The 15487-nt window shown below is 26.0% G+C and overlaps 1 protein-coding gene across 1 annotated transcript; it reads right to left on the reverse strand.

The window, feature by feature from the left end:
• Window positions 1-1416: 1416 nt before the first annotated feature.
• Vps20 (vacuolar protein sorting 20) lies at window positions 1417-15484 on the reverse strand. Its single transcript, XM_016073571.4, has 7 exons — window positions 15314-15484; window positions 13914-14023; window positions 11498-11585; window positions 9534-9620; window positions 7135-7200; window positions 4329-4503; window positions 1417-1731 (listed from the first exon to the last, which is right to left on the reverse strand). Exons 1-7 carry the CDS (start codon window positions 15380-15382, stop codon window positions 1676-1678), a joined length of 651 nt encoding a protein of 216 aa, XP_015929057.1. The 5' UTR covers window positions 15383-15484; the 3' UTR covers window positions 1417-1675.
• Between the last annotated feature and the right edge of the window lie 3 nt (window positions 15485-15487).

The following is a 15487-nucleotide window of genomic DNA, read 5'->3' on the forward strand; positions in this document are numbered from 1 at the left end:
ATGTTCCAGGCAATAAAATCGATGGGATTTATCTCTTATTACACTCAGTTCTGCGTACACAAGACCGTATATCCAGGAGAAAATACTTAAATCCGAACTTAAATGTTTAAGAAAATGTACAAACTGAACATCGCGCACTGTGCAAAAGGAGAAGGAAATATAGAGCCAGTGAAAGAAAAATAATATTACAAGGCATTTTCGACTAAATTTAATTTGCATTTCAAGCAACGGTCCAAACATACAGTACTTGTAAGCAATACTCTACAAATAAAAAATGGGTCGTCAGACAGTGACATGACATAATAAGAATGACAAAATTCAAAAAGGGCGATCTCTTGTAAAAGACTGAATATGGCTAAGGATTTAGGCCTAAAAGCAGTGATTCTCAACCACTGTGCCGCCAAATTTTAGAAATGATAGAGTAAGAAATAAAATGCTTTTTTCAAAGCCAAATCTTTCAACAAAAAATAAGCACCTTTTAAATACTTTTTAAGCACTCAAAAAATATGTACTATGTACGTTAAAAAAACGCGAAATAAATTTGCAAAGACTTTGCATGATCATGATAAAATAGCTAGTTTCTGACAAAGAACTCTTTTCTTGATTACCCATTATAAAATGATCAAGAGATTTTTCGGTTTGATATCAAAGGGTGGAAAATGAAGTTTGAAATTGAAAATATCTTGCAAAATGTAGCAGAGTTGGGTTTAACCAGTAAATTGGTTAAAAATGCATTGGATAAAATTAGAAAAGTTGAAACCTTGTTTCATACAATTTAAGTATGAGTATGACAAAGATACAGAATTTAATGCCATTAATATAAGAAAATGAGAAGCAGGTCTTTATTAAAACCAACAGGCAGAACTGTGGCAAGATGAAAGAGGAAACATATGATGAACTTCTTGAAATTCATTTCATATTATTAAACTTCAAGGACAAATTGGCATGATTGAAGTGTAAACACAGCTAATGAAGAAGACTATATTTATATTGATGATGAATCACTTTAAATAAAGTAATACTCGTAATATTATGTATCAATAATTGGAACAGTTATTATTCATTTTTGTTAAAATCTTTAATAAAGCATGTATTTATGTAATTAAGTTTTCTGGTTATAAAAAAATTATTTGAATATTGAATTTGAAATAATAGTTTTCTTTCACTTGCCAAAGCAATTGCCCTAGATCACGAAAAAAATTTAATAATGATTAACTATTACACATTCTATCTTATACTTTCTATATGCGTTTTTAGGACTTAACATGTAATCTTTGAAATACAACCTCTTTATTTTTTCTCCTTTTAGTATGGTTATTTCAAGATAAGCGCTACTTTATTAACATCATTAATTAGATAGTTTAAGCAGTGCAATGAATGAATACACTTTTTTTATAAATAAGTTTTCACAAAGCATAACACTTTGAAAAATTTTATTATTCAAATTTACATATAAACATATGTACATAATTATCAATACTGATCAATAAATCAAAAAAAATTAGTAGTATAAGGCAAAAAATTTTTTCACCATACAAAATTTTTACAGTTGAAATTCTCGATTTAAAAAAAAAAATTATATTTTTATTAAAAGAAATAAAATTTTATAGCAACGTTTATAAACCGTACATACATCCACTCACAAACAATTTTTACTTAAGCACTTCACATTTTATCATGATGCTTCCACTAATGTCCGAGTTTCAATTTTCGGCACTTTTTTCTTTGGTTCTACAATTTTAAAATAAATAAATAAAATTAGCATACAATTTACATGTTTTAAATTTTTGCAATTCGGGAAAAAGAAGTCAAGTCCTGTTTTGGTTCACATGAGGTTTAAATGCAGCCTTATGAATGAAATAAATAAAAATAAATAATCGTTGAATTTTAAAGTTAAGCTTTATCTTAGTCAACTTGTGCTGACTTAACTCCTTTTACCCAAGCAGTAAAGAAAAACAAAAGCAATAACATAGTTTTAAAAAATTTAAATTATAAATAATATGTGCAGTGTTAAATAATAGTTTATAGAAAATCACTAAATTCAAAAGGACCAAATTCAAAAATATTAGGGAAAAAAGTTTTTCAGTAGAAAAATCAGGAGAAAAAAATATTTTTCATCAGCAGCAGTAGAAAAAAAATATTTTTCAACAAGAATATCAGACAAGTATGAACCCCTAGATAAAAACATATAAAAATATTTTTTGTAGAATAAAAATCCAACATAAGTTTTGAAATATTTAAATGATTTTTTAATTTTCGCAAATAATATCACTAATTTTAAGAAAAAAGGCACCATGGAGCTAAACTATAATTATATTTTTTCTCCTGTTTTGTAATGCTGCAAGAAAGGGAAATCATGCCAGAATTTGGTATCAATAATAATATTGGCCAACATTACTTCATGTTTTTCTTTAAAAAAAAATACTGCAAATCATTAAGCAAAATCAGCAAGTAAATACGAAAAAGAAAAAAAAAAGGTTTTTAAAATATTTACCAAAAAAATATATAAATTATTTTTTTAAAAGAAACGTTTACCTTCAATTTTTAAAAAATTATTCAAATTAATTATTTGAACAAAAATTGTCTGACTTTTTTTCAACACTTAAGATTTTTTTTCAAAACTTGATTTAAACTACAAATAAACCCTACATAAACTTATATCAATTGACTTATAGACTACAAATGAAAAACACATTTTTATAATTCCTTCATTTCAAATAAATTATAATTAACTAAAAAATACAATTCATAGAATATTGGAAAATGATATAAGTTAACATTTTTCATTTTAGAAAATGTCTTAGTTATATGGTAATGCTTAGATCGAGTTCCTTAGCCAATCAGATGAATGACAAGGATTAAAAATTAAAAGAAAAATTTAATAAGATAAAGAATATGAAATAGGTCTATTTTATTCATTTAGCAGCTTTTGAGAGTGGTGAAATAAAGAGCTTACAAAATAAGGGCCATCAACTCAAAAGAGAACATAGTTGTTTTCCCTCAAATAAAAAAATGTTCTTTGCTATTAAATGGGAAAACGGTTTTTCAGGTGTGTGTTATATATGGGTCAGACAATACGGAAACACTTCTATACTAAAACTTTATTTTTATATTTATCACAAAATACTTAATTTACAGCTTTAGAAGCGCTTAGGTCAAGCAATTAACATACATATCAAGAAAGGTTAGAAGGACTATCAATAAATTACGATTGAAAAAGACTTTAGCAGCTAAAGTGTATATGTTATTGTGAATGGTTAAAATTGGTGGTAGTTGACTTCCACCGGTAAATGTCAACAATCACATAATCGCTTTGGTAAATGTCCAAAATATACACTAGTTCTGATTAAATGTCATTGCCCAGTATACACTTGCCCGGTATTCACTTCTCTGAAGTTTTAAAGCTCAGTGCCGCTGCCTGGTATGACCTACATCAATGTTTTTTTAAGGTTGAGTACCACTATGCATTTAAGTGGTACTCTGAACACTGATAATTCTCCTAATCTATCGAATAAACATAATAATATCAATGAATAAATTCATATCAAATGGGATAAAACAAAGATTTCAGACATTCACCAAAGTGACTATGCGGTTGTTGACATTAACTGGTGAAAATTGGCTTACTCTTGATTTCAGTTATTCTCGGTAACATATATATATATATAAAACATGATAAAAAGCCAAAAAAGAATTAAAAGAAAAAAGAAATTCACAAAGAAAATTAATAAGTTTTATTAACTGCGCAGAAGCTGAAAACACATGGAATCCATATAAGATAAAAATACGAAGAAAACAAATAAATAAATAAAAAGGATAAATATTTGTTTAAAAAAAGAAAAATTATTTTAAATACTTAAGAAATAATAATTAAAAAGCCTAAAAATAAAATAATAAAAAGATATAATCTTGTCATCAGCTTATATAATTATATACGCAGATTAGAGTGCTTTCTAATATTATATCAATGTAACCAAAGCAAAATATATTAATACAAGAGTGTGAGGAGTACAAAAAGAATTAAAAATAAAACATATCAAACAAAGAACACATAAATATAAGAAGATACAAAAAAATTTCTAAAAAAAAAAATGCTAAATAAAATTTAATAAGTAACATATAAAGCTAGTAGCGAGATCAGACATACATTTATTTACTGACAACTTGCAAATTTGAACTTTATATATTATTTATTTTTAATATTGAGAGACATAAACTTGGCTTAAGAAAATGGTACAGTAAAAAATCATTAATTTATAAGTTTTAGAGTGACTTTTAAAAAAAAAACTAAAACAATTAAGATTTAAAAACACATATGGTAAAATTACCGGGTAAATCTTCTGTAGGAACATCTGGCAAGTCCAATTCTTCTTCAGCAGGTATTTGCTTATCATCAGCAGTAGGTGGAGTGGGTAAGCTTTCTGCAATAAGGGACTCTAATTCATCTAATACAGCATCTTCATCTTCTTCTGTGAGTTTTCCACCTAAGAGCTCATCTATTTCCTATAAAATAAATAAAAATTAGTTTTAAGATAAATTTAATTTATCTATACAGAATTGAAATCATCGGCAATATCAGTTTCTTGCAAGATATGCCCCAAGTAGAAGATTTTTTTTTCTTTTTTTAAATAAAAAAAAAAAATAGAAAACATAGTTGTTGTTTTTTTTTTAGATACTTACATACCAATTTGGCTTAGGCCAGCTAACAAAATGAGCAAACCTTTGTCACTTTACATTTATTATGTGTTTTACATTTTTTATTTTATTTTATCCATTTACTCTGCTTTTGTTTAACCCACTGACAGTTTAGCAGATGGGCAAAATTGGTAAAATGTTTCTCCCCTATACACTATTTCCCTATCTAATAACATGGAAAAACCGGTTATGCTATGCAGAGAAGAATATATGTTAAAGTACAACTTTTCAGGTGCAGAACCGTCAGTAGGATAAGCTGCTTTTTCTTCATGTGTCTACCATGTCTTTTTAAAGATGATTTATATTAAGTTTGAGATATAAATTTAAAAAAAAAGCTTTAAGAGCTACATTATCACTACATTGGATTTGCTATAATAAAGCAAACTTCCTTTAATTATATTCAAGAGATGTTCAATCCTGAATAGTAAAATAAATAAATAATACACTTTAAGAAAATGTGCAAAATATTTATCTAACAAATTCTTATTCAATGAAAAAATTTACCTGTTAGCTTTAAATGGCATTAAAAATGTAAAGGTACTTTGTGAAACTATAAAATATATACATCTGTGAAAACTGAAAATAGCAGCAAAATAAATACTTGACGTATTTATTTAGGATTAGATTAGGAATAGAGACAGAAATAAATTCTAGTTTTTTAACTCAAAAACAAAATTCTCTCTTAATGAAAAAGTAGTTAAATTTAAAACTTTTCAGAATATATTTATTTTTAATTAATACTTTTTTTTCTATTTAAAACTGCTTGAACCCTATGAAATTGGATAATATTAAGTAATAATTTGATAATGTAAAATCATAAAGTAAATTTTAATACAGAAGAAAATGAAATATTTCTAATTAAAAGTGTTGTAAGAAAATATTTTTGTATTATTTAAAAGGAAAACAAGTGTTTAAGTTGTTTTCCTTGGTTAGATGATGATTATAATGTGATGTCCTTCTTAAATAGCATGAAGCATAATCATAACAAAATATTTTATAGACATTATATAAAAAAAACAAAGAATTAAGCTTGTTTCTTTTTCTAATTACCATTAGAACTTACTGACTTTCATGGAGGGTCCACAGATTAATAATAACAAAATGTTTAAGATAAGAACATTATTCAGATTATCACAAGAACTTATTTTTATTTATACAGAGGGGAGGGATTATTAAAATAAAATATATTTCAAAGCATTATTTAAAAAATAAGAATTTAAATTGCTTTTTCCTAATTAGATTACAATTCATTAGAACTTATTATCTATAAAAATGGCAGAGATTAACTAATGAACATAAAGAAAATATTTTTAAAAGTATCATTTAAAAAACAAGTCCTTTTAATTACAATATCACTAGAATTTCTACCCATTTATATAGAAAGCAGAGATTATATTTTTAAAACAATTATATAATTACTATTTTTTGTTAATTTGATTACTTTTAGAACAAGTCATTTATAAAGCTGATAGAGATAAACTATAAGAAAATATTTTAAAAACAAGAACTGAAGTTTGTTTTTCTATCTAATACATTACTGCTACAACTTTTGGTTATATATAAAGTAGGCAGAGATTAATTATAACAAATTAATTTTTTGCATTATTTTTTACTTTCAAAAAAAGATGAGATTGTAACATAACTTAACAGAGACTGGATAGAATCTATTGTTTAAAATAACAATAGGCAAGTATAGTGCACCTAAGAAGAACAAGTGTGAAATGAACAAATATGGTGCTAAAAATATAATATAAAGCAATACAAAAACATCACAAATTTAAAATATACAACTGAACAACACAATGAATTCATGCAAAAACTGAAACACTTCTACCAACACATTTAATAAAGCTAAAAAATTCCATTATTTTTTTATTTAGTACTATTTATTGTACTACTTGGTGGCTTTATGTTAAGAAAAACATGTTTTTTTGTAGTTCATCCTATCAGAATAAGGATTAACTGTATTCAGTATCTTTTGAAATGATGTTATTGCTTGGGGCCAACTTATGATCATAAAAATTTACTACAAGTAAACAATTTTCTCTGATTTGTAACCCCTTTGAAGGTTCATAAAACACCTCTTCCCAAATTATCTATTTTAAAACTGATCAGTACTAATGCAGTTTAATAGGTAACAAATATACTAATTTTATAACCTATTTAATAAACCAATAATTATTAATGTTTCCCTTTTTCAGTGAAACGTAACATAATAAAACAACAAACTTGTTCTACTTTTCCCAGGATAAAAACTCAAACTCACAGATTTCGGAGCATTATTTGGGCTCCGCCAATTTTAAATAGGCATTAAATAGAAGATTATTTTAATTCACTTAGGTTTTATTCATGCCTTGCATGAATAAAACCTAACCCTGATATATATATTCATAAAACTTCAGTTATTTTATTTTTAAAAAACAAAAAGTGAAAACTAACTTGTTGTTTCTCAATGCCTTCATGTGTTTCATCCATGATCCTTTCTATTTCGTCAATTGAAAGCATCTGTAATTGTTAAAAAGAAATAACATTTGAGATGAGCATAAAAATAAATATTTTCAACATATTACTAAGTTTTAGTAACTAGAAGATGAATTATCTCAAATATTGAGTTACTTAATCAAAAATTTCGAAAAAACAAGTTTTAGTAAAAGAGCTATAAAAAGGAATTTTTAAAAAGCAGAAGAATCAATTTATATATAAAAAGGAAATATTCTGCATATTTTGAATTTTTATTAATAAATTTTTTTTTTAAAACCAAACTATGTTTAAAAGATATGTAGTTTTAGAATCTCTCTGGATCAAGACCTGGTAAGAGCAGCTGGTCTGATGTCACATTTTGTTTTGCTGGGTAATAACTATGAGACTTAGACACTTTAAACTACTAAAATGTGTAGAAAAGTGTGAAAGGATTACAAAAGAACAAAATAGTTTAACAATCGAATATTTGTTCAAGAATTACTAACAGTTAAGCCTGTTGCAAAAAATATCATAAAATCTGCCCCACAGGCCGCAGGAATACAAAGACAGAGTAGGAATTTGGCATGCTGTAAGAGCCCCATTTGTTTATGAATATTACAGAGTTTCTTTCTTCAAAATTCCAATTTATTCAAAAGTTATAGAAATTTTAAATGCTCTTCTGTTTACTTTTCTTTTTGCTCATTTCTCTTTGCTGTTCATAATCTAAAAGTCCTAGAAACTTAAAACTACAAAAGTGTGTAGTAAAAATTATAAAGATTTCGAAGGAATAAAAAAATTTCAGATTTGACAAAGAGTTTATGAATCATTAACTGCAAACAAACTTGCAGTAAAAACAAACTATATTGGTAAAACTACTGTCTGCTGAAATTTAACTACAAACTTGAAATTGATGTACTGCTAAAAACATTTTGTATACAATTTTAATGAGAGTTTTTTTTCAAAATCCATTTTTGTTTGAAAGTTATGGCAAATTCAATTGCTTTTTTGTGATTTTCAACATTTTTGCTTCAAATATTGACTATTTATCTATCATTGTGGAAAATTTGTTTTTCTCTCGTAATTTTTAAAATTAAGATCATTATTTTTTTTTCATAAGCTCATGCTCAAATAGATGTCAATCAAAAGTAGCAAGAGAGAGACAGGCTACATGTTGCTAGATATTAATCTTAACGATCATAACAAAATTTTTAAAAATAAGAAAAACTTAACAAATATTAGCAAAAATCATTCCTTATTGGAATTGTTTTAAGTCTTCTTCATTTATTAGTTATTGAGTTACGTAATCTGCTTTTCTTAGGTTAATTCTTCTTTCAATTACCGATGATTATTTTTCAAACTTCGGTAATTGTCTATTTAGTTATCATTAACAAAATGTTTTTACTTAAGGCTACAATAATTGCATATTTCGAAACCCAATGTTTTTGTGGGAAATATTTATATTTGAGAAGAAATAAATAGTAATGAACGAGAAACAATTGCTAGAGTTGGTGAGAAGAGTTTATTTAAAAAAGATGTAAGTAGTTTGCAGATAATAAAAAATAATTTCCTCCAAAAAAAAAAGAAACTTGCTGTAATTTTATTTTTAAATGAACAAATTCTTTATTTCCTTATATGTAAAGGAAACAACAAGTGTGAAACAGATATTTTTTTTTATTTCAAAAATATTATGCAAATACTTTGTAAGTACAATTTGCTCTTTCTTAATTAAACTATTAATAGATGGAGAAAAAAACATTTTTTTTAATAAATGATAATGTATTAAAAAAAAGTAAAAAATACTTTAACAAATTTTAAACTTATCTAAGAAAATTTCGAGCATTCTAAATCTGATCTTTTAAACTGTATTAGAATAACAGTGAATTAGAACACATAGAAACTGATGTATCGTACAAAAAAAACTAACATACTAAGTTATGACTATTGTGTTATAAAAGTGACCAAAATTAAGTCTACATTAGCATAAAAAATTGAATCACATTCATTTGACTATAGTAATTAAATAACTGAAAAGAAACGTTTTCCAATAAATTTTCCTTGTATAAGAATTTTCAGTGACAATCTTTGAATAGGGAAAGATAAATTAATAACTAAGCTGCTTAATAAATATTTTAATGAAATTTTTCATAAAAATATACACAAGATTCTTCATAAAAACATTTCGTTTAAGCAACAACATAAAAGTTTTCAATTAATGTAAAAAATAGACAATCTATTTGCTTAATAGATACATTTTGATCTATTAAATTTTATTTCATAATTGGAAGCATAAAATAAATTTCTATTTATTTATTTTTTCAAGAAATTGTATAGAAACAGTATAAATTGTTGATTAAAAAGTAGTCATATTAAAAGCTTACTTGATGAAGTGATTTCAAGGACTCATTGCCAACTTTCAAACCATCTATTACTTTTTGTTCAATTTGAGCAAATTCAATGTCATGAGCCTAAAATTAAATGTATGCATTATACATACAATTATTTTTCTTGCTTAAGTACTGACAAACAAAAAATATTTAATTAAAATATAAAGAGATACAACTCAATTATCAGGCTTGGTAAAATGTACTCATTTTACAACATTTACAGCTTTATTTAGAGTTCAATATCATAAGCTTAAAATTAAATACATACATGTATACATTATACATTTATTCATACAATAGGTCATTTTTTAAAAAAATAAAAGTACAATAGGTTAAGTTATCTTGAATCCTTTTCTAACACTAAAAAAATATAATTCTTTGAAAAATGTTATAAGAACAACCCATTAAAAATGTTTTTAAAATAAATGCCAACTAAGTAGAAATTCTACTTGTATAATGCATAGCATAATTGAAAATTAAAATTTTCAAATAATAAACATAATTTAGATGAAAAACTGCAGACAGTTAAATTGATGACAGATAGTTTATTGAGAATTATATAAATGAATTCAGATAATATGCAAAAAAATATTTGAGATCTTTATTTTTTCATAATTCTTTTATTATTTCCAAATTTAATCTAAAAAGGAGCATTGGTTTACACAAAAAAATTAAAAATGATTAATAGAAAAACCATGAACTAAAAAAAAAACTGACTCATCACTAGAAAAATTAAACTTTTATTTAAAATGAATTTTTTAAACTCAATGACTTGAAATCCAGATATATTTTTTTATGAATTAAATAATATCTTCATATTTGCAACCTTTATTCATCTTGAGGACAATATTTCCAAATGGTAGGAAAAAGGCAATTACATTGAGAATCATAGACAGAAATATTTTTGCATATCTTGCCAGAGCTTTTATGCACATATTGTTTGAACATTATGCATTAGATACGTATGCTTAATTTATGTGGATGTAGTGATAGTCAGGATGATTTTGAATTACATAGTTGAAACAAGAATATAAAAGCAAATTATAAAATTTGCTATAATTTCCAATTAAAAAATAGTAAAATCTTCCAAATAATCTGGTAGAATCTAATATTGATCCACATTCGTCGTTTTCACATCTCTATCATTCACAATGAACAGTTCCAAGAGAAATGATTGATTGAGCCCCACGGCAGATTCCCGGCGACATTGTCGCAATACATTACAGAGTTCATGCAGAAAGATTTTTTTTATTTGAGAAGCAAAGTTTGGGTTTTTCTATCAGCAAAATTTTTATAATTTTTTTCTGCACAACTTTTTTTCTCTTTCGGCAAAATTATATTTAAAAAAATGCTTTTCTCACTGGAGGTAGAATAAACACTCCTGATTTTTTTTTCTACTTTCTTTTGAGAACAAACAAAATCAGCAATGATTGGCTTTAGCTAGAATTTCAGAGTGATACTATGAAAAGTAATTTCCAAGCAACAAAATTTTAAAAAATGTTAACTATACAAATATTTTTCAGAAGAAGAGAATATCGCAAATAATATTAGAACATGTATTCTTTTATATTTAGATTTAAAAAGAAAATTTTTACATTTATAATTAAAAAAATTATATACTGTTCTACGCATGAGGGCTTTTTTTTTTCAAACAGAAACCGCTTCTGTACTTTAAATAACTAACATATATATTTGCTACAATTAAAAATGTCTTTCAGAAAGGTATCAGTATTAGAGAGAATTGTCGCATAAAGTTCGAAAAAATTCTGCCTCAGGGTGATTGAAATTCTGCCGATTCTTCTGATTAGTGTTATTCATAAACACCAAATTCGATTTATAAATTAAACTAATTTCATAAAATTAAAAAAAATCAAACTCTCATTAACTATGGATGATAAAAATTAATTCATATTTCTAGGAATGAAATGTCATAAATGTGCTTTTGAAAATAAATATACCATTTGCTCCAAATTAATGAGTTGTCCATCAGTTTTCGTAAGCATTTGCTCCATGAATCTCTTCTTTCGAAGAAGTAACTTTGCTTTCCTGTTAAGAGCAATTTTAGTAAATTAGGCACAGAAAACAAATACTTTAAACCATAAATACAATTAAAATTTATAATTTTAAAAATCAACAATTTTAAATTAATTAATTAATTAACTCATGCAAAAGATACTTTAAGTTAAGTCCAACACAAAAATGTACTTTCTCTGAATAAACCTATACCTTTTCGTGAACGGATTTGGATTTCAGACTGACAAAATATAGAGGGTAGCCACAGTCTGGGAAATATCTTGCCCATGGTTTGGTCAGGAGAGCAATTCATAGTTTGGACCCCTTAATATTAATTTTACTTTTTGCGTTTTTCGCCAGACCTCAAGAACTTTATAAAAGAATTGAAAAATTTTTACACACAATTATAAAATTTGTTTGTTCAAAATTAATTCAAAGCAAAAACTAATTTTATGCCAACATTTATTATTTTTTATTGTTTTGTTTAATAATAGTGGGAAAATTTTAAATTGTAAACTATAAAACTTTTTACAACATTTTAAAGTATGTAATTTTGCATGGAAACAATTTTGGACAAAATTGGCTGCAGTATGCTCTTTTCATTTGGTGTATGCATCTTATCTCACCACTACGGCATATGATTGTATTGTTTTATATGATAAGCCCAGGAAATTTCAAAAAACATTATATATTTGAGTTTCACTCATTGAAAGAGTTTAAAACTTTGTGACATGATTTCCATTTATTTTTCTTTGCTATACAAGTTTACTATTTGCAACACCACTAGTCATAAACTTTTGAACTGAAATCTAATATGAAGAAAAATGGGGGGGGGGAAGTATGCACTATCAAAAATGGCAAAATTAACTGTCTTAACTGGAAACAGAGCAACTAAATCTAACTAATGAAAATTAAAATGTTGTCGACCAATGGCCCCTTTTTAAGCGAAAAAGTGCCACATGTGCATTTTATTATTAGTCATTTAATAAAAGGGGATTTATTAATATTTAGTAATAGTTTGAAAGTTCCTTTATTTTACACTTGTTTATCAAAATATTTCTTTATTTTAGAAATAAACCTTATAATATTTACATTATATACAGAGATATTTTACATTATAAATATGTTCAGCGACTTTTTTCTTGCCAACTACTCCTGATGCATTTTTATTGGTACTGATTTTGTCACATACCAATAAACAGAAACAAATATTGCAATCCTATTTAATCCAAAGTTCACTCGTATTAGGGTCATTTTTTTTAAACAAAAAACATGGATTTTATAATAACTGAAGATCTAAATCAAATGCTAACCCCCAGGCAATTCTTTATTAAGCGTTTGCCACTTGATGATGAATCAAATATTGCAACCCAATGAAATTTGTAGTTCACTTGTATAATGGCTAATTTAAAGTAACAGTGTAGGGTATGCCGGGCAATTTCACTTAACCTTTAAAAAAAAGAAGTCACTATATGGTATGCTGGGCAAATGCCAGTCAAACTTACCCTTACATATATCAGTGTAAGATATATTGGACAATTGTACACTGAGCAGTAGCACTCACCCTTGAAAAAAATCAGTGAATGGTATACTGGGCAAATATATACCATGCACTGGCCCTAAAAGAGCAAAACTAAAACTTAATTATTAAAATATAAAATGCCTATTACTCAGGTAGATTGCATATTGGGATAATAAAATTTTGCAATGCTAAACATGTTTTGATACATCTATCTCAGAGACAAGTTTTATAAAAAATATAGCAATATAAAAACTCAATAGAAAAAAAAAAGATACAATAATAAATGCATTGTAGTTACTCACTTACATTTTTTCAACAAAAAATAAGCTCCTTTTAAGTACTCAAAAAAACATTTTTAATCACTTTCCAAAAGAAAAATCATAATTAGGATCTGTGCAGTAATAAAAATTATTCCCTTCTATCGTTTAAAGTTCTTAATTTATAAATATTAAATCAATAAAATTCAAAAACATTTACAAAAACTTTACATAATCATGATTAAATAACTAGTTTCTGATAAATATCGCCTTAAAATTTGTGAAAAATCAAGCATTTTTGTCATTTAAAATGACAATCAATGAGGCAAAGAAGAAGACTCTTTTTAAACGATAGAAAATTAGGCACTTTTTACGAACCCTAAACAAAAAAAGCACCTTTAAGGGCTTCCAAAAAACGTAAATAAAAAATAAGTACCTTCAAGCACTTTTTAAAAACGCTAAGCACCCTAACTTACAAAACATTTATCTTATTCATCTTCTTCGAGATACCTTGAAATTATACCAACTTTTAATCCTCATTTTAGCAAATACACAACAATAATACTTCATAATATTACTTACTCTTTACGACCATCGTGCAACAATTGTTTCGCAAGTTTTCTCTCTGATTCCAAAGTAGTCAAAATTCTTTTTTGATACTGTTTCAACTTGTCACGTTGTTGCTTTAGTTGCTACATAAAATTAATAAAAAGATCATCATAAAAAAAGATTAATTTTCAAAAAATGCAAAAGATTAAAAGAACTTTTATGTAACCTAGTTGTGCAGTTTTTATTCATTGGTATTAGCTAGGAAGACAATCTACTTAATTACATTGTCATATATTAAATTAATAAACAGTACACAGTCCCATATCCAGATGTCCATTTACTAGAAACTTCTATATCAAATGATTAGACTGCTAAAATTGTTAGAAAAACCATTAAATATAGAATAAAAGAGTAGTTCAAGCATTCTTATTTATCCACATGCTCATCATGTTATTACATCTTTCTCAAATATCTTTAAATTTCGAAATGTTATACTTTTGACAGTAAAAATATTAAAGTTGACCTTCGGCTGAAAGTGGGAATGAATTTGACCTTTAGTATTCATTTCAGTATTTCACTCGGCAAATTTGTTTTAGAGAATGACTTGCATAGTCTTGATTCACTTTTTTTCCTTCTCACGTGCAGCAGAAGAAAGGGAGAGGCAGTATCATACTTGTAAGAGACTACTCACATGGCGATGGCAGGTGAGGAATTCGTCAAAGGCCTCTTAGATATAAAGAAGAGAGCGTCTGCTGCGCTATTTTTCACCTGCATCTTTAATTTTTTTAATTATTATAGATCGTAAATTATAAAAATAGATTGCTGTAAAAGACAAAAAGACGAAGAGCAGTAAAAAAAATTTGGAGAATCAATTCAACAAAATAGAATTTTCCATCTTGAATTTTAAAAAGAAAAAAAAGTTTTTTTTTTTGAAAAACCTTATTTGGTAAACTACGCATACCAAATTTTACTGTTTTAAATCGTAAAGGCCATGGCGTATTCCCGTAAAATTATGTGCTTTTTCACACTAACCAAATTCGTTAGTTTCAAATGTCCTCTTGTTAATTTAAAAATATGCATATAAATCTAAAATCCTAATCAAATTGTTCAATAAAAGAAAGAAGCTGAAACAATATAATTAATAAAAAAAAAACAAGGATACCAAAACAAAGTTTCATATATTTTCTCATGTTAGTATTTCACAAAAAATTTAGTATTAAAATTAAATAATTCGCACATAGTTTCTTCATAACAATAAATAAATAAAAAGTAATGTAAATAAAATAAAAAATAAATAGCAATATAAAATGAAAAAATAAAATATGGTTTATCAATTAAGTTTCTAAGAGGGGAGAAATTTTAAATCATGAAATATACTGGGATGCAGAAGTAAACAAACATATATTGCAGACGATAAATATGTTTTAACAAACCAAAATCGCTTTATCTTGTTCAGTCACACGCGTTTCTTTTTTCTTGGTTTTCCCAAACAATATACCCATTTTGTTAATTTAATAGAAACACAATTAGAAAATCAAATTAATTTAATAAGTTGTTCATTTCAATGATTGTAGGTTGGATTGCAGAATAGTGCGACAAGCTCTTAG

The sequence above is a fragment of the Parasteatoda tepidariorum genome, chromosome 7 (assembly GCF_982258835.1).
Source record: "Parasteatoda tepidariorum strain Cologne lab strain chromosome 7, Ptep-v5.0, whole genome shotgun sequence".
NCBI classification, from domain to species: Eukaryota; Metazoa; Arthropoda; class Arachnida; order Araneae; family Theridiidae; genus Parasteatoda; species Parasteatoda tepidariorum.

Excerpts from the sequence above, each read along its gene's own strand:
- Vps20 (XM_016073571.4), bottom strand. The coding sequence starts at position 15,382 with ATGGGTATATTGTTTGGGAAAACCAAGAAAAAAGAAACGCGTGTGACT. Across the intron at positions 9,621-11,497 it reads TCATTAATTTGGAGCAAATG|GCTCATGACATTGAATTTGC; the intron begins GTATATTTATTT and ends ATTTAATTTTAG. Across the intron at positions 7,201-9,533 it reads CCTTGAAATCACTTCATCAA|ATGCTTTCAATTGACGAAAT; the intron begins GTAAGCTTTTAA and ends TAACAATTACAG.